This window comes from Dendrobates tinctorius, unplaced genomic scaffold (assembly GCF_039654945.1).
Source record: "Dendrobates tinctorius isolate UK_male_01 unplaced genomic scaffold, ASM3965494v1 ptg000321l, whole genome shotgun sequence".
In the NCBI taxonomy this organism is placed as follows: domain Eukaryota; kingdom Metazoa; phylum Chordata; class Amphibia; order Anura; family Dendrobatidae; genus Dendrobates; species Dendrobates tinctorius.
Genome location: NW_027361988.1, coordinates 74,261 through 94,124, shown reverse-complemented (window position 1 = coordinate 94,124; position 19,864 = coordinate 74,261). Strand labels below are relative to the sequence as shown.

Genomic DNA, 19,864 nt, shown 5'->3' with positions numbered 1-19,864 from the left:
ACAAATAGTTCACTTCTTACATTACATGAGTGGTATCTATTTTAAATTCTACAATATCTCAAAAACTGGACAGTATATTCCACCATACAGTATTATTGCCACCACATAGTGCACTATACAGAATAATGATCCCCATATATTGCTCCATAAATAATTTATCCCATATAATGTTCCATACAGTATATGATGAGCTCCACATAATGCTTCAGTATATGCTGGACCCCCATGGATGATGCTCCAGTGTATGATGGGCCTATACTGTATAATGCTCCATATAAAATGGGCCCCATATGATGCTCCAGTGTATAATGGGCCCCGTATATGATGCTCCAGTGTATGATGGGCCCCATTTACAATGCTCCCGTGTATAATGGGCCCCCTATATGATGCTCCAGTGTATGATAGGCCCCATTTATAATGCTCCAGTGTATGATGGTCCCCATGGATGATGCTCCAGTGTATGATGGGCCTATATAATGCTCCATATATAATGGGCCCCATATGATGCTCCAGTGTATATTGGGCCCCATTTATAATGCTCCAGTGTATGATGAGCCCCATATAATGCTCCAAATATACTGGTCCCCATATGTAATGCTTCATATAATGGGCTCCATGTGATTCCCCATAAATAATGAACCCCATATGATGCTCTAGTATATGATGGGCCCCATATACACTGTGTGCAGAATTATTAGGCAAATGAGTATTTTGATTACATCATCCTTTTTATACATGTTGTCCTACACCAAGCTGTATAGGCTTGAAAGCCAACTGTCAATTATGTAAATCAGGTGATTGCATCTCTGTAATGAGGGGTGTGATCTAATGACATCAACACCCTAGATAAGGTGTGCTTAATTATTAGGCAACTTCCTTTCCTTTGGCAAAATGGGTCAGAAGAGAGATTTGACGGACTATGAAAGTCAAAAATTGTAAGATGTCTTGCAGAGGGATGCAGCAGTCTTGAAATTGCCAAACTTTTGAAGCGTGATCACCGAACAATCAAGCGTTTCATGGCAAATAGCCAACAGGGTCGCAAGAAACGTGTTGATAAAAAAAGGCTCAAAATAACTGCCCATGAATTGAGGAAAATCAAGCGTAAAGCTGCCAAGTTGCCATTTGCCACCAGTTTTGCCATATTTCAGAGCTGCAACGTTGCTGGAGTATCAAAAAGCTCAAGGTGTGCCATACTCAGGGACATGGCCAAGGTAAGGAAGGCTGAAAAACAACCAGCCTTTGAACAAGAAACATAAGATAAAACGTCAAGACTAGGCCAAGGAATATGTAAAGACTGATTTTTCTAAGGTTTTATGGACTGATAAAATGAGAGTGAATCTTGATGGGCCAGATGGATGGGCCCGAGGCTGGATCAGTAAAGCCAGAGAGCTCCTCTCCGACTCAGACGCCAGCAAGGTGGAGGTGGGTGTTATGATGAGTCACCGAAGGAGGAAAAAACAAAATACCAGCTAAGTCCAGAAAAACCAGAGAGGTTGGCAGCTATCGGATTGCAGACCCCTGAACCTATCCACAACAACTAGCAGTAGCCGTGGGGGGTTCCTACGGTGCCCTAGACCCCTCGATCACAGCCGGAGAGCTACATAGCCTAAAGACAGAAAGGGGAAAAACTAAACTGCCCCAGAGCAGCCCCCAAAGCAATAGGCAGCCCCCAACATATGACGCTGAAGCAAGATGAAAACACTAACACAGATAGAAAGATAGGTTGAGCAAATGATGGGGCCCAAGCTAACTACATAGGACAGGATAGGAAAGCTGCTGTCTGCCATCCGCAAAAACCCTATCAAAATGAGCCAACCGACTGATAGGAAAAACAGGCCATGAAGTCGCTAGGCTTCAAAAGACTCTACCAGTACTCAGGTATATTCTGAAGACAAAGCAAAAGATCAAAAGATCAGAGACAAAAATGGAATTCACCTCACCCCCAGCCGGGGATGGCAGAACTCCCAAAAAACAAGGCAAAACAAAAACAAAACTGAAGAGTACAAAGCAGAGCAGAAAAACTTAGCTTTAAGACGCAGAAATCAGACTGGTCTCCAAGAATCCAGCAGGAATATCACCAGCCAGGAAGAAGGGCGTCGGCAGCCTTATATCCAGTCCTCAATTCCAGCCACCCAGTTATCATCTAGCTGCCCAGGTGTTTGGTAATCAGTCTCACTACCTTCCTTCACCAGAGGAGGGAGTTCATCAGACCTCAATGGTGAAGGGAAAAATGAACTCACAAAAGTACCTCCCCCTTGTGGAAGGGTCACCGAACCCTCATCCATGCCACCAGGGTGATCCGGGTGAGCCCGATGAAAGGCACGCACCAATCTTTCGGCATGAATATCAGAGCCAGAGACCCAGTAATTATCCTCCTGACCATAACCCTTCCACTTAACCAAATACTGGAGTCTCCGTCTAGCCAGACAGGAATCCAGTATCTTCTCTACCTCATACTCCATGTTACCTTCAACCAATACAGGGTCAGGAGGTGCCACCCCAAACCAACAAACCTCTTCAACAAGGACTTATGGAACACATTATGAATCTTAAACGTGACAGGAAGAGCCAACCGAAAAGAGACCGGATTAATAATCTCCAAAATCTTGTAAGGTCCAATAAATCTAAGCTTAAACTTAGGAGAAGCCACCTTCATAGCGATATTTTTTGATGACAACCAAACCATATCACCCACCTTAAACTGGGGACCAATGGTCCTATGTCGGTTGGAAAACCGCTGGGCCTTTTCCTGGGAGAGAGACAATTTATCTACCACTTGGTCCTAGATCTGGTGCATTCTCTCCACCACAGTCTCAACACCTGGGCAGGCAGAAGGCTCCACCTGCCCTGAAGAAAATCGAGGATGAAACCCAAAGTTACAAAAAAAAGGTGACAACAAAGTGGCAGAACTAGCTCTATTATTTAAAGCAAATTTGGCCAAGGGCAAAAATGAAACCCAATCATCCTGATCAGCGGAAATAAAACATCTCAAATACGACTCCAAAGTCTGGTTTGTTCTCTCCGTCTGCCCGTTGGTCTGAGGGTGAAACGTAGAGGAGAAGGACAACTGAATTCCCAGCTTGGAACAGAAAGTCCTCCAAAATCTAGACACAAACTGAACTCCTCTGTCAGACACAATGTTCTCAGGAATCCCGTGCAAGCGAACTACCTGTTGCAAAAACAAGGGCACCAACTCAGAGGAAGATGGCAACTTAGGGAGTGGTACAAGATGGACCATCTTAGAGAATCTATCACAAATCACCCAAATAACGGTCATTCTCTGAGAGACAGGCATATCAGAGATAAAATCCATTGAAATATGGGTCCATGGCCTCTTGGGCACCGGCAAAGGCATCAACAACCCACTAGAGCGAGAACAAGGTTTAGACCGGGAGCAAGTCCCACAGGACTGCACAAAATTCCTGACATCACGAGACAAGGCGGGCCACCAAAAAGACTGACTCACCAGATCTCTAGTACCAAAAATACCTGGATGACCAGCCAATGCAGAGCAATGAACTTCAGACATCACTCTCTTCCTCCACTGGTCAGGAACATACAGCTTTCCACTGGGACAATGCTCAGGTTTGTCCTCCTGAAACTCTTCCAGAGCACGTCTCAAATCGGGCGAGATGGCAGAAAGAACTACCCCCTCACCTAAGATGGTAGCAGGCTTGGTCACAACAGGAGAATCAGCAAAGAAACTCCTAGAGAGGGCGTCTGCCTTGACATTCTTAGTGCCAGGAAGAAAAGAGACCACAAAATCAAAACGTGTGAAAAACAAGGCCCACCTAGCCTGTCTAGGATTCAAGCGTTTGGCCGACTCTAGGTAAATCAAATTCTTGTGGTCAGTAAGGACCACGACCTGGTGTTTAGCTCCCTCCAACCAATGTCTCCACTCCTCAAATGCCCATTTCATGGCCAACAGTTCCCGATTCCCCACATCATAGTTACGTTCGGATGGGGAGAACTTTCGGGAAAAGAAAGCACAGGGATTCATTTTAGATGTCACAGGATCTTTTTGGGACAAAACAGCTCCTGAACCAATCTCAGAGGCGCCCACCTCTACCTGAAACGGGAGTGAGACATCAGGTTGCCGCAGAACCGGAGCAGAAGTGAATCTTCGCTTCAGCTCCTGAAAGGAAGAAACAGCCTCCGGAGACCAATTCAGCACATCAGCTCCCTTCTTAGTCAAATCAGTCAATGGCCTGGCAATACTAGAAAAATTAGCTATAAATTTCCGATAAAAATTAGCAAAACCCAAAAACTTCTGAAGGGCCTTCAAAGAAGTGGGCTGAACCCAATCATAAATGGCCTGTACCTTGGCCGGGTCCATTTCAATAGTTGACGGAGACAAAATGAATCCCAAAAATGAAATCCTCTGTACCCCAAAAAGGCATTTCGATCCCTTGAAGTACAGGGAATTCTCCCTCAAAATCCGGAACACAGTCCGAACATGTTCCACATGGGAGTCCCAATCCTTGGAAAAGATCAAAATATCATCCAAATAGATAATCAAAAATTTATCCACAAAGTCTCGGAAAATATCGTTCATGAAGGATTGGAAGACAGAAGGGGCATTAGTGAGCCCAAAAGGCATCACCAGGTACTCAAAATGTCCCTCCGGAGTATTACACGCCGTCTTCCATTCATCCCCATGCTTAATGCGAATAAGATTATACGCCCCCCAGAGGTCAAGCTTGGTAAACCAGCAAGCACCTTTACCTCTGGAGAATAGATCAGAAATCAGGGGTAACGGATACTGATATTTAACAAATTTTGTTGAGGGCACGATAGTCAATACAAGGCCTTAATGAACCATCTTTTTTAGCCACGAAAAAAAAATCAGCACCTAAAGGTGAAGAGGATAGTCTAATATGACCCTTCTCCAACGACTCCTTAATATAGGATCGCATAGCCTCGTGCTTGGGTACAGATAAATTGAAAAGACGACCCTTGGGAAATTTACACCCCGGGCTCAGCTCAATTGCACAGTCATAACTCCTATGAGGAGGCAAAGACGCAGACTCATTCTCACTAAATTCATCATAAAAGTCAGCCAAATAGTCAGGAACATCATGCGACTGGGGAGAGGTGGAGAAAACAGGAGCATCGCTAAGGGCACACCGACAACCCCAACTCACCACAGACACAGATTTCCAATCCAAAACTGGATTATGGATTTGCAACCAGGGAAACCCCAGAACAATGGTATCATGCAAATTATGCAACACCAAAAATCTGCAATTTTCTTGATGGTCTGGGGCGACCCGCATTACCACCTGGGTCCAAAACTGAGGTTTATTTTTTGCCAAAGGAGTCGCATCAATACCCCTCAAAGGGATAGGCGTCCGCAAAGGCATCATAGGAAATCCACAACGTTTAGTAAAATCCAAGTCCATCAGGTTCAGAGCTGCTCCCGAATCCACAAAAGCCTTGGCGGAAAATGTGGACAGGGAGCAGATCAGAGTAATTGCTAGAAGAAACTTAGGTTGAACACCACCCACAGAAAACGTGTGAGCACAACGTTTCTCTCATTTAGGGCAGACAGACATAATATGCGAGGCATCTCCACAAAAAAAACACAGCTTATTATGCCTTCTGAACTCCTGACGTTGCGCCCTGGACAAAACTCTATCACATTGCATAGGTTCAGACATTTGTTCAACATGTGGCAAAACCTCTCGTGCGGTCTTGCGTTCACGCAAACGCCGATCAACCTGAATGGCTAATGACATAGAATCGTCAAGACCAGAGGGAACAGGAAATCCCACCATAGTATCTTTTACGGTTTCTGACAAACCCTTCCGAAAGAGAGCTGCCAAGGCACCATCATTCCAGGTAGTAAGGACTGCCCACTTTCGGAATTTTTGACAGTATAACTCTGCAGAATCCTGACCCTGGCTCACTGCCAACAGGGCTTTCTCAGCTTGATCAATAGCATTAGGTTCATCATACAACAACCCCAAGGCTTGAAAAAATGCATCCACATTATTTAGAATAGGATCATCAGGTTTCAAAGAAAACGCCCAATCCTGGGGATTGCCGCACAGCAAAGAGATGACAATTTTAACCCGCTGCGCGGAGCTCCCCGACGAGTTAGGCTTCAAGGCAAAAAAATAATTTGCAATTATTCTTGAAATTCAAAAATGTAGACCGATCCCCAAAAAACACATCAGGAGTAGGGATCTTTGGTTCAGCAGCATGTGAATGAGTAAGATAGGCGGAAATTCCCCGCACTTCCGCAGCAAGCTGCTCCACATGATCAGACAATTGCTTCCTCTCCATTGAGAGAAAAAAAATTCCCCCTACGGCCTCAGAGATATAGAGGAAAAAATATACACAAAGAAATTCTGACACCTTCTTTTTTTTTTTTTTTTACAATTCTTTCCTGCTATTGAGTACCCTAGGATCTGCGGTATGGCCGGTGATTCTGTTATGGATGAGTCACCGAAGGAGGAAAAAACAAAAATAATAGCTAAGTCCAGAAAACCAGAGAAGTTGGCAGCTATCAGATTGCAGACCCCTGATCCTATCCACAACAACTAGCAGTAGCCGTGGGGGGTTCCTACGGTGCCCTAGACCCCTCGATCACAGCCGGAGAACTAAATAGGCCTAAAGAAAGAAAGGGGAAATCTAAACTGCCCCAGAGCAGACCCCAAAGCAATAGGCAGCCCCCAACATATAATGACGGTGAAGCAAGATGAAAAACACTAACACAGATAGAAAGATAGGATGAGCAAATGATGGGGCCCAAGCTAACTAAATAGGACAGGATAGAAAAGCTGCTGTCTGCAATCCGCAAAAAACCCTATCCAAAAAATGTCCCAACCGTCTGATAGGAGAAACAGGCCCTGAAGTCGCTAGGCTTCAAAAGACTATATCAGCACTCAGGTATATTCTGAAGACAGAGCCAGAGATCAACAGATCAGAGAAAAAATGGAATTCAGCTCACCCCCGGCCGGGGATGGCTGAACTCCAAAAAAAAACAAGGCAAACAAAACCAGAACTAAAGTGTACAAAAGGCAGAGCAAAACTTCACTTTGAGAAGCAGAAATCAGACTGGTCTCCAAGAATCCAGCAGGAAAATCACCGGCAAGGCAGCAGGGCGTCGGCTGCCTTATATCCAGTCATCAGTTCCTGTGACCCAGTCATCATCTACCTGCTCAGCTGTTTGGTAATCAGCCTCACTATCTTCCTTCGCCAGAAGAGGGAGTTCATCAGACCTCACTGGTGAAGGGAAAAATGAACTCACAACAGGATCCCATCTGTGTCTCCCCACTATTCTAACAATGGACTCTCTCTCCGCGATCATTTCCTCCTCTATACGGTTATTATGGGGAATGACACTGTGATGACTTTTCTTCTGGAAGAGACACAGATCACATGTGACTAATATTGCAATGTGAATAGAAACTTATATTTTCCGGTATTTTTCTGCCCTTACATTGTGGGTTATGAGGTGTTTGGGGCTTGTTTTTTGTTCCGCCCTTTTCCCTTTGTTGTTATCTTTCCAGTTGGTAATTGGGATTCTAATATAAGCCCATATATCCCGGGAAGTGTCAGGTGCTGGGATCTCATTATAGTATTAATAACAATTTCATTCCCGATTATTCCCGTCATTTATTGCTCATTACATTCTCTCTATATAATAACAGATTCCTCTTTGTTACACGTCCTAATACTGATCATTTATATCTCTATATTGTAGAGGAAACATTTCTAGGAGTGTATACACTTCACCACAAACACTTCCCATATATTTTATTATCATCACTGTTATTAAGCTGCTTTTCTCTTTATATCTTTACCATATCACTGTTTATTCTCTTTTCTTACCCGTTGCACAGTTGCACTCTCACTGGTCACTTGGTGGGGTCACATTTGGCACTTTTCACATGCAGTTTTGTTTCCAGACCCCCCTCACTATCACTTTACCTGATTGATCACTACCAGATGGCTCTATGCAGCATTATTCATCTTGGTCTTACCAACAGGTTTTCATCCTGAACCTCCTGCTTCACTGGGGATGCTGAACTCTCGCGTGGTGTGGCCTAGTCCGGTCTCCATGGCGACGAGTCCATCCAGTGTCATTCCGGTCACTCCTCTTCGGTGTGACACCATCCAATCAGAGGTGCCTGGAGGCGGAGTTACCCGGGATGGCGTGTGACGCTGTTTCCTGGATCCCGCACGTGACACACCACCCGGGGGCGTCACAGATGCATGTACCCACGTGGGGTATACTCGCTCCCTGTGACCTCTGATTGGCATTTGCCCCAGGTCGCTCGGTTTGCACCAATAAGCCATCAGGGGTATGTCCCAACCACTATTAGGTGTCACGCCAACATTTTACTCTGATGGCACTTTTGCACATGGCCACTAGATGGAGCTACAACATTTGACATTTGCCTGAATTTTTATATCTACACATGGTTTACACAAATTATATTTTCTTGTGGTAACTCTATACTATTTATCATTAGAAGCTGTGTATTTCTGTAATTATCTGTATGTATACATGATTGATTACCACTTCTGGCTCTGTAAAAACAATCCCCTTTAACCCCTTTCCGACACCGGGTGTAAATGTACTTCCTCCCTTTGATGCGGGCTCTGGCAGTGAGCTCACATCTTTTCCGGCACGTCAGCTATTTTGAACATCTGCCATTTGCCCCGAACAACCTCTGACAGCGGCATTTAATGCGCACTTCCAGCAAGTGCACCGGAAATCCCGCCCATCGGTGACCCCGTCACAGGATCATGGGTCACCGATGGGTTAGCATGACAACCAGAGGTCTCCAGCAGACCTCTATGCTTGTCACTGCCGGAATGCTGCGCGCCACCTGCTAGACAAAACCACATGAACCAGTGATCGTCCCGCCGAACTCCCGCTCTCCTATTAGCATGGGCAAAACACTACTCAGACAACACAGGGTGAGGGTAACACAGTGTGGGCAATGCTTTATTCTACCACAGAACAGGCAGATAACACATAGAACACGAAGAAAAGATGAGGTGGCACTCACCAGTGTAAAAAGTCTGTTCTTTATTGATCAAGCAGTTCACAGCGTGTCCTCAGGGAGATGGAGTATGCGAGTGATGACGGCCATTTTGCGCTTCTGCGGGTCCACACTTTCTTTACTTGGTGTGCACCCGAAGTGTCCGGTTACATGAGCTCATCATGGCTCACTGAGCAGTATCGCACCGAGCACATGTGGCGGCCGTGATTTCCCTGCCGTGCAGTTTATCTCTTTGTATGCTAACACATAGAACAGTCCCAGAAAAATACCCAAGATGGGGCACATTACAGAGTCTCACCCTCCACTGACCCGCCAGGATAATAGCAGCTGTGACTACAGATCTTCCAGGGTCGCAACTCCACCTGTGGCACACACACACAGGGGTAATGACAAGCATAGGAAATTGACAGTCCATACAAGGTACAAGGCCAGTTGATCCGAGGATCACAACCTGTCTCCAAACGTATCCATGGTTCAGCAATGGTCAATGGAGCAGATCTGTATTCTTCCAACCGAGGCTGAAAACCCCTAGGTTGTTTCCTATAGAATGATAGATCCGTGTCCCTTGTGATGATGTTGTGGCTGCTGTCCTGTCTCTTGTCCTTTGGATGTATAGATGTCAATATTACCGGCTGACACAAACAAAAATCTGTTTTCTTGACCAACCAGAAATCAACACTTACATTTAAAGCCAACATACAGATAACATTCTATTATTCTTCGTTTGCTAAAAAATATTCATCTGGTTAATTAAGATACAATGCTGTATGTCTTCACAATGCCAAAAGTAAAAAAAAGTTTTTAAAAATGTTAAAAAAATATAAAAGTTCAAATCACCCCTCTTTCAAAATACAGCAATAAAAAAATCAAACATACACATACTTGTTATAGCCGCGTTCAGAATCGCCCGATCTATCACTATAAAAAAGAATTAACCCGATCGCTAAATGGCGTAACGAGAAAAAAGGTCAAAACGCCAGAATTACTTTTTTTGGTTGCCGCAACGTTGCATTAAAATGCAATAACGGCCGATCACAAGATCGTATCTGCATCAAAATGGTCTCCATTAAAAACATCAGCTCGGCAAGTAAAAAATAAGCCCTCACCCAATGCGAGATCATAAAAAATGGAGACGCGACGGGTATCGGAAAATGTTGCAATTCTTTTATACTTTACCTAATAAAGAGGAGTTATTTTTACAGTGGCTATGGAAAGTATTCAGACCCCTTTAAATTTTTCACTCTTTGTTTCATTGCCGCCATTTGGTAAATTCAAAATCATACTATCTATTCCTGACACTGGAGGGGCTTATAAGCTTCCGAAGTATATAGTTTGAGGTCTGGGATCTGCCAATATGGGGCTAGTTTTCTGACTGTTTCGGATAACATGATACATGATTTTAGTTTTTTTTGTCTAGTCTCGCTTGAATATAGGTCAATATTAAATAGTCTCCTGATGAGTCGCCTTTGGTGAGGACGATGAAGCCCATAGAAATGAGAGGCTTGGAGAGTGAGTGTTTATACGTCACCTCACCCGATATATTGAACTGTGGGGTATATGTTTTTTTCTATTAGTCACCTTCTGACTAACCTTCAGAGGGTGAATTATGGGTATAGTTTTACATTTGGAATTAATAAAGTTTAGTTTTATGTCAGCAAACATGAGGAATGACAAGAGACAACCCATTTAAGAAGATTCAGTTTGGGTTAAAACTACTCCGACACTATGAATATAAAAAAGTCTTCTCCCCTATGTGACGACTCTGATGTTTATTAACAGATGATTTCCAAGTAAAATATTTCCAACATTAAGAAAATGAAAAAGGCTTCACTTCTGTGTGCCTGCTCTGATGGCAATCAAGGAGCGCTTTGTGGTTAAAATATTTCCCACATTAACAGGAAAAAGGCTTCTCCTCTGTGTGAGTTCTCTGGTGCTTGACACAATTTGATTTATTGTTAAAACATTTGCCACATTCTGAACATGAAAAAGGCTTCTCCCCTGTGTGAATTCTCTGGTGCTTAACACAATCTGATTTATTGTTAAAATATTTCCCACATTCTGAACAGGAAAAAGGCTTCTCCCCTGTGTGAATTCTCTGATGGCGATCAAGACTTATTTTCCATTTAAAGTCTTTCCCACATACTGAACATGAATATGGCTTCTCTGCTGTGTGAATTATCTGATGTTTAACAAGACTTGAATTATGAGTAAAACATTTCCCACATTCTGAACAGGAAAAAGGCTCCTCCCCCGTGTGGGTTCTTTGATGGCTATCAAGACTTATTTTCCATTTATAATATTTCCCACATTCTGAACATGAATATGGCTTCTCTGCTGTGTGAATTCTCTGATGTTTAACAAGATTTGGTTTCTGAGTAAAACGTTTCCCACATTCTGAACATGAAAAAGGCTTCTCTCCTGTGTGGGTTCTTTGGTGTTCATCAAGATTCCCTTTGTAGTTAAAAGATTTGCCACATTCTGAACAGGAAAAAGGCTTCTCCCCTGTGTGAGTTCTTTGGTGATTAACCAAATCTGATTTCCGGTTAAAATATTTCCCACATTCTGAACAGGAAAAAGGCTTCTCCTCTGTGTGAGTTCTCTGATGGCGATCAAAATCTATTTTCCATTTAAAACATTTCCCACATTCTGAACATAAAAAAGGCTTCTCCCCTGTGTGAGTTCTCTGGTGCTTAACACAGCCTGATTTATTGTTAAAACATTTCCCACATTCTGAACATGAAAAAGGCTTCTCCCCTGTGTGAGTTCTTTGGTGGATAACAAAATGTGATTTACGTGCAAAACATTTCCCACATTCTGAACAAGAAAAAGGCTTCTCCCCTGTGTGGATTCTCTGGTGATTAACACAATCTGATTTATTGTTAAAACATTTCCCACATTCTGAACATGAAAAAGGCTTCTCCCCTGTGTGAGTTCTCCTGTGGGTAACAAATTGTGATTTCTGTGCAAAACATTTCCCACATTCTGAACAGGAAAAAGGCTTCTCCCCTGTGTGATTTCTTTGGTGGGTAACAAACTGTGATTTATGTGCAAAACATTTTCCACATTCTGAACATGAAAAAGGTTTCTCCCCTGTGTGAGTTCTCTGGTGGGTAACAAAAGTTGATTTCTGTGCAAAATATTTCCCACATTCTGAACAGGGAAAAGGCTTCTCCCCTGTATGAGTTCTCTGGTGGGTAACAAAAGTTGATTTCTTTGCAAAACATTTCCCACATTCTGAACAGGAAAAAGGCTTCTCCCCTGTGTGAGTTCTCTGGTAGGTAACAAATGTTGATTTCTTTGTAAAACATTTCCCACATTCTGAACATGAAAAAGGCTTCTCCCCTGGACGAGCTCTCTGGTAGTTAATTAAATTTGATTTCTGTGCAAAATATTTCCCAGCTTCTGAACAGGAAAAAGGTTTCGCTCCTGCATGAGTTCTCTGGTGAGTAACAAAATGTGATTTCCATGTAAAATACTTCCCACATTCTGAACATGAATATGACTTCTTTGCTTTAGGAGCAGTTGGCTTTTTATTGCCTCTTTTGTGACTTTGATTTTCCTTAGTAGTCATTAATGAATCAGAAGATGGGACCTGTTTCAAAGGATCAGATGAGAAATCTTTGCTGTGAATGGATAATGATATATCTGGAGTAACAGCAATCACTTCAGTTCTATCTCGTATGATCTCAAGATCATCAGATTTAAAAGTTGAAGATGTCAGCTGTCCCTCTGATCTCCTGTTATAGTCATCTGCTAAGATAAAAAAACAATTATTTTTTAATAAAATATCCTTGAGTTTTATATATTTGAACATTTCTACTTAAACTGTCCATAAAAATGGCAAGCTTTGTAATAAACTTTATTTACCAAGACAAGGACAGTTCACAGTCTAATAGAAAATCTTGTTGGATGAACAGGGTCGGACTGGGATGCCTAGGGCCCACCCTATGGCTACCATAAACAGTTTTATTACGTGTTCATTTTTTGGCCTCTCCCACTAAAACGTGTGCCTTTTTGCAAGCTGTACAGTGTGCAAAAGAGAACGCTCTCAGCCTCCAATATATCGTACAGACCGCACTCTCAGCCTCCTATATATCGTAAAGACCGCACCCTCAGCCTCCAATATATCATACAGACCACACTCTCAGCCTCCTATATATCATACAGACCGCACTCTCAGCCTCCTATATATCGTACAGACCACACTCTCAGCCTCCTATATATCGTACAGACCACACTCTCAGCCTCCTATATATCGAACAGACCGCACTCTCAGCCTCCTATATATCATACAGACCGCACTCTCAGCCTCCTATATATCGTAAAGACCGCACCCTCAGCCTCCAATATATCATACAGACCGCACTCTCAGCCTCCTATATATCGTACAGACCGCACTCTCAGCCTCCAATATATCGTACAGACCGCACTCTCAGCCTCCAATATATCGTAAAGACCGCACCCTCAGCCTCCAATATATCATACAGACCACACTCTCAGCCTCCTATATATCGTACAGACCGCACTCTCAGCCTCCTATATATCGTAAAGACCGCACCCTCAGCCTCCAATATATCATACAGACCACACTCTCAGCCTCCTATATATCGAACAGACCGCACTCTCAGCCTCCAAAATATCATACAGACCGCACTCTCAGCCTCCTATATATCGTAAAGACCGCACCCTCAGCCTCCAATATATCATACAGACCGCACTCTCAGCCTCCTATATATCGTACAGACCGCACTCTCAGCCTCCAATATATCGTACAGACCGCACTCTCAGCCTCCAATATATCGTACAGACCGCACTCTCAGCCTCCAATATATCGTACAGACCGCACTCTCAGCCTCCAATATATCGTACAGACCGCACTCTCAGCCTCCAATATATCATACAGACCGCACTCTCAGCCTCCTATATATCGTAAAGACCGCACCCTCAGCCTCCAATATATCATACAGACCGCACTCTCAGCCTCCAATATATCATACAGACCGCACTCTCAGCCTCCAATATATCGTACAGACCGCACTCTCAGCCTCCAATATATCGTACAGACCGCACTCTCAGCCTCCAATATATCGTACAGACCGCACTCTCAGCCTCCAATATATCATACAGACCGCACTCTCAGCCTCCTATATATCGTAAAGACCGCACCCTCAGCCTCCAATATATCGTACAGACCGCACTCTCAGCCTCCTATATATCGTAAAGACCGCACCCTCAGCCTCCAATATATCATACAGACCGCACTCTCAGCCTCCTATATATCGTACAGACCGCACTCTCAGCCTCCAATATATCGTACAGACCGCACTCTCAGCCTCCAATATATCGTACAGACCGCACTCTCAGCCTCCTATATATCGTAAAGACCGCACCCTCAGCCTCCAATATATCATACAGACCACACTCTCAGCCTCCTATATATCGTACAGACCACACTCTCAGCCTCCTATATATCGTAAAGACCGCACCCTCAGCCTCCAATATATCATACAGACCACACTCTCAGCCTCCTATATATCGAACAGACCGCACTCTCAGCCTCCAATATATCATACAGACCGCACTCTCAGCCTCCTATATATCGTAAAGACCGCACCCTCAGCCTCCAATATATCATACAGACCGCACTCTCAGCCTCCTATATATCGTACAGACCGCACTCTCAGCCTCCAATATATCGTACAGACCGCACTCTCAGCCTCCAATATATCGTACAGACCGCACTCTCAGCCTCCAATATATCGTACAGACCGCACTCTCAGCCTCCAATATATCATACAGACCGCACTCTCAGCCTCCTATATATCGTAAAGACCGCACCCTCAGCCTCCAATATATCATACAGACCGCACTCTCAGCCTCCAATATATCATACAGACCGCACTCTCAGCCTCCAATATATCGTACAGACCGCACTCTCAGCCTCCAATATATCGTACAGACCGCACCCTCAGCCTCCAATATATCGTACAGACCGCACCCTCAGCCTCCAATATATCATACAGACCGCACTCTCAGCCTCCAATATATCATACAGACCGCACTCTCAGCCTCCAATATATCGTACAGACCGCACTCTCAGCCTCCAATATATCGTACAGACCGCACTCTCAGCCTCCAATATATCGTACAGACCGCACTCTCAGCCTCCAATATATCATACAGACCGCACTCTCAGCCTCCTATATATCGTAAAGACCGCACCCTCAGCCTCCAATATATCGTACAGACCGCACTCTCAGCCTCCTATATATCATACAGACCGCACTCTCAGCCTCCTATATATCGAACAGACCGCTCTCTCAGCCTCCAATATATCATACAGACCGCACTCTCAGCCTCCTATATATCGTAAAGACCGCACCCTCAGCCTCCAATATATCATACAGACCGCACTCTCAGCCTCCTATATATCGTACAGACCGCACTCTCAGCCTCCAATATATCATACAGACCGCACTCTCAGCCTCCAATATATCGTACAGACCGCACTCTCAGCCTCCAATATATCGTACAGACCGCACTCTCAGCCTCCAATATATCGTACAGACCGCACTCTCAGCCTCCAATATATCATACAGACCGCACTCTCAGCCTCCTATATATCGTAAAGACCGCACCCTCAGCCTCCAATATATCATACAGACCGCACTCTCAGCCTCCAATATATCATACAGACCGCACTCTCAGCCTCCAATATATCGTACAGACCGCACTCTCAGCCTCCAATATATCGTACAGACCGCACTCTCAGCCTCCAATATATCGTACAGACCGCACTCTCAGCCTCCAATATATCATACAGACCGCACTCTCAGCCTCCTATATATCGTAAAGACCGCACCCTCAGCCTCCAATATATCATACAGACCGCACTCTCAGCCTCCAATATATCGTACAGACCGCACTCTCAGCCTCCTATATATCGTACAGACCGCACTCTCAGCCTCCTATATATCGTACAGACCGCACTCTCAGCCTCCAATATATCGTACAGACCGCACTCTCAGCCTCCAATATATCGTACAGACCGCACTCTCAGCCTCCAATATATCGTACAGACCGCACTCTCAGCCTCCAATATATCATACAGACCGCACTCTCAGCCTCCAATATATCGTACAGACCGCACTCTCAGCCTCCAATATATCGTACAGACCGCACTCTCAGCCTCCAATATATCGTACAGACCGCACTCTCAGCCTCCAATATATCGTACAGACCACACTCTCAGCCTCCAATATATCGTACAGACCGCACTCTCAGCCTCCAATATATCATACAGACCGCACTCTCAGCCTCCTATATATCGTAAAGACCGCACCCTCAGCCTCCAATATATCATACAGACCGCACTCTCAGCCTCCAATATATCATACAGACCGCACTCTCAGCCTCCAATATATCGTACAGACCGCACTCTCAGCCTCCAATATATCGTACAGACCGCACTCTCAGCCTCCAATATATCGTACAGACCGCACTCTCAGCCTCCAATATATCATACAGACCGCACTCTCAGCCTCCAATATATCGTAAAGACCGCACTCTCAGCCTCCAATATATCGTACAGACCGCACTCTCAGCCTCCAATATATCGTACAGGCCGCACTCTCAGCCTCCTATATATTGTACAGACCGCACTCTCAGCCTCCAATATATCGTACAGACCGCACTCTCAGCCTCCTATATATCGTACAGACCGCACTCTCAGCCTCCAATATATCGTACAGACCGCACTCAGCCTCCTTTCTATTGTACAGACCGCACTCTCAGCCTCCTATATATCATACAGACCGCACTCTCAGCCTCCCATATATCGTACAGACCGCACTCTCAGCCTCCCATATATCGTACAGACCGCACTCTCAGCCTCCTATATATCGTACAGACCGCACTCTCAGCCTCCTATATATCGTACAGACCGCACTCTCAGCCTCCTATATATCGTACAGACCGCACTCTCAGCCTCCTATATATCGTACAGACCGCACTCTCAGCCTCCTATATATCGTACAGACCGCACTCTCAGCCTCCTATATATCGTACAGACCGCACTCAGCCTCCTTTCTATCGTACAGACCGCACTCTCAGCCTCCTATATATCGTACAGACCGCACTCTCAGCTTCCTATATATCGAACAGACCGCACTCTCAGCCTCCAATATATCATACAGACCGCACTCTCAGCCTCCAATATATCATACAGACTGCACTCTCAGCCTCCTATATATCGAACAGACCGCACTCTCAGCCTCCTATATATCGAACAGACTGCACTCTCAGCCTCCTATATATCGTACAGACCGCACTCAGCCTCCTTTCTATTGTACAGACCGCACTCTCAGCCTCCTATATATCATACAGAACGCACTCTCAGCCTCCTATATATCATACAGACTGTACTCTTGGCATCCTATATCACATACAGACTCAGTCTCCTATAATAGATACTTTCCATAAGTGTGGTATGTACAGTAAATAGGATGCCGATATTGCGGTATGTACGGAATATTGACCTCGTATATGACATACAGGCTGTCGGCCTCTTATTAGGCCTCCTAGGAGACATACAGACTGTCGGACTCCTATAAGACATAGAGACTGTCGGCCTCCTATTAGGCCCCTTATAAGACATACAGACTATCGGCCTCCTATGAGACATACAGACTGTCGTCTCCTATTAGGCCCCCTATAAGACATACAGACTGTCGCCATCTTAGATATTGTACAGACTGCACTCTATGCCTATATACGGCATACAGGAGGATGATAGTGTGGTCTGTACGGTCGGTATACAGGCCTCATACGACATATTAGGCCATATAAGAGCGCGGTGTGTGTATCTTATATTGGAGGCACTGGCAGAGATTGTGATCGGTAATGCTGCATCATGTCATGTGTTTGAGCAGGGCCGGTTTTAGGCAAAGTGGGACCCTAGGCAAAGTTTAAAATGGGGCCCCAAATGCTAACATATTGCACATCACACAGAAGTAGTTCGATTGTATTTACATGTGCTGAGTTAAGGCTGCTAAATGAGTGTGATCGACAATATTGAAGTTGTTCAACACTTGTTTCCCGGCCTCTTTCCACCGTCTGAGAAAGAATGATGGGGACAGAACAATCCCTAATGGATCAATCTGTCCCCATACAGTATCATGTTATCAGCAGCACATCTACAGTTTACACCCCATAGTCCTCCATATAATATAATGTACCCCATAGTCCTCCATATAGTATAATACACCCCCTACAGTCCTCCATATAGTATAATATACTCCCCATAGTCCTCCATATAGTATAATACACCGCCATAGTCATCCATGTAGTACAATTCACTTCCCATAGTATAATGCACCCCATAGTTCTTCATATAGTATAATGTATTCCCCATAGTCCTTGATACAGTATAATGCAGCCACACCATAGAGCATAATGCAGCCACCCCATAGAGCATAATGCAGCCACCCCAAAGAGTATAATGCAGCCCCGCCATACAATATAATGTAACCCCCATAGAATAAAATGCAGCCCCACTCTTACAGTTTAATGCAGCCACCCCTTAGAGCATAATGTAGCCACCCCAAAGAATATAATGTAACTCCCCATAGAATATAATATAGCCCCCTAATATAGTATAATGCAGCCGCTCCATAGAATATATGGCAGCCCCTAATATAGTATAATGTAGCCCCTCCATAGAATACAATGTAGCCCTCCTCATATAGTATAATACAGCCCCAATAGAATATAATGTAGCCCCTCAAAAAATATAATAGAGCCCCCATACAATATAATCTAGCCCCACATAGACTATAATGCAGCCCCCCATAGAATACAATGTAGCCTCCTCATATAGTATAATGTAGCCCACTCAGAGTATGATGCGATCACCCCAATAGAATATAATATAATACAGCCCCCCATAGAATATAATGTATCCCCGAATAGAATAGAATACAGCCCACCTCCCCATAGAATATAATGTATCCCCCTATATTATATAACACAGCCTCCCCCATAGGATATAATGTATAATGTACCCATCATGGTATATAACACAGTCACATAATATATAGCACAGCCACAAAGTATATAACACAGCCCCACAAAGTATATAACACAGCCCCAAGTGGTATATAGCACAGCACCACATGGTATATGGCACAACCCCACATGGTATATAGTACAGCCCCACATGGTATACAGCACTGCACCACATGGTATACAGCACAGCCCCAGATGGTATACAGCACAGCACCATGGTATATAGCACAGCCCCACATTGGTATACAGCACAGCCCCCCACTGGTATACAGCACAGTCCCATATGGTATACAGCACAACACCATGGTATACAGCACCAAATGGTACACAGCATCAAATGGTATACAGCACTGCCCCATGGTATGCACCAGCTCTCCCTCCCCCCCGAGAATGGCCCCACAGTCACTGTTACATTTAAAAAAACCAAAACACTCAACTCCTCGTGCCCGCACTGCTCCGGTATCCTGCTCTGCCTGGCACACAGTGAGTGCGCAATGAAGTGTCAGAGGCACAGCAGGGAATGATCATCCATCATTGCTATGAACTGTACCGGCATCTATGATGCCGGTATAGTTCAATGCGGTGGCGGGGGTAGTCGGCATGGGGGCTTTTATAGAACATAATACACATCCCTTTTATTTTTTCCTTTCTTTTCCATGACCCAGAAGTCCCCCCATCCAGTTCCGGGTCAGCGGCTGCGGTGTATCGCGCATGCGCCACCAGCACTTCCCCTACCACCTGTACCTCAGCCTGTGTGCCCCGGAAGTCCAACTTTCACT

The 19,864-nt window shown here is 44.6% G+C and overlaps 1 protein-coding gene across 1 annotated transcript; it reads right to left on the bottom strand.

The window, feature by feature from the left end:
* Positions 1-8,974: 8,974 nt before the first annotated feature.
* LOC141073967 (uncharacterized) lies at positions 8,975-13,117 on the bottom strand. The gene has a single exon (XM_073561496.1). The coding sequence runs from the start codon at positions 12,832-12,834 to the stop codon at positions 10,912-10,914; it is 1,923 nt and encodes a 640-aa protein (XP_073417597.1). The 5' UTR covers positions 12,835-13,117; the 3' UTR covers positions 8,975-10,911.
* Positions 13,118-19,864: the final 6,747 nt, after the last annotated feature.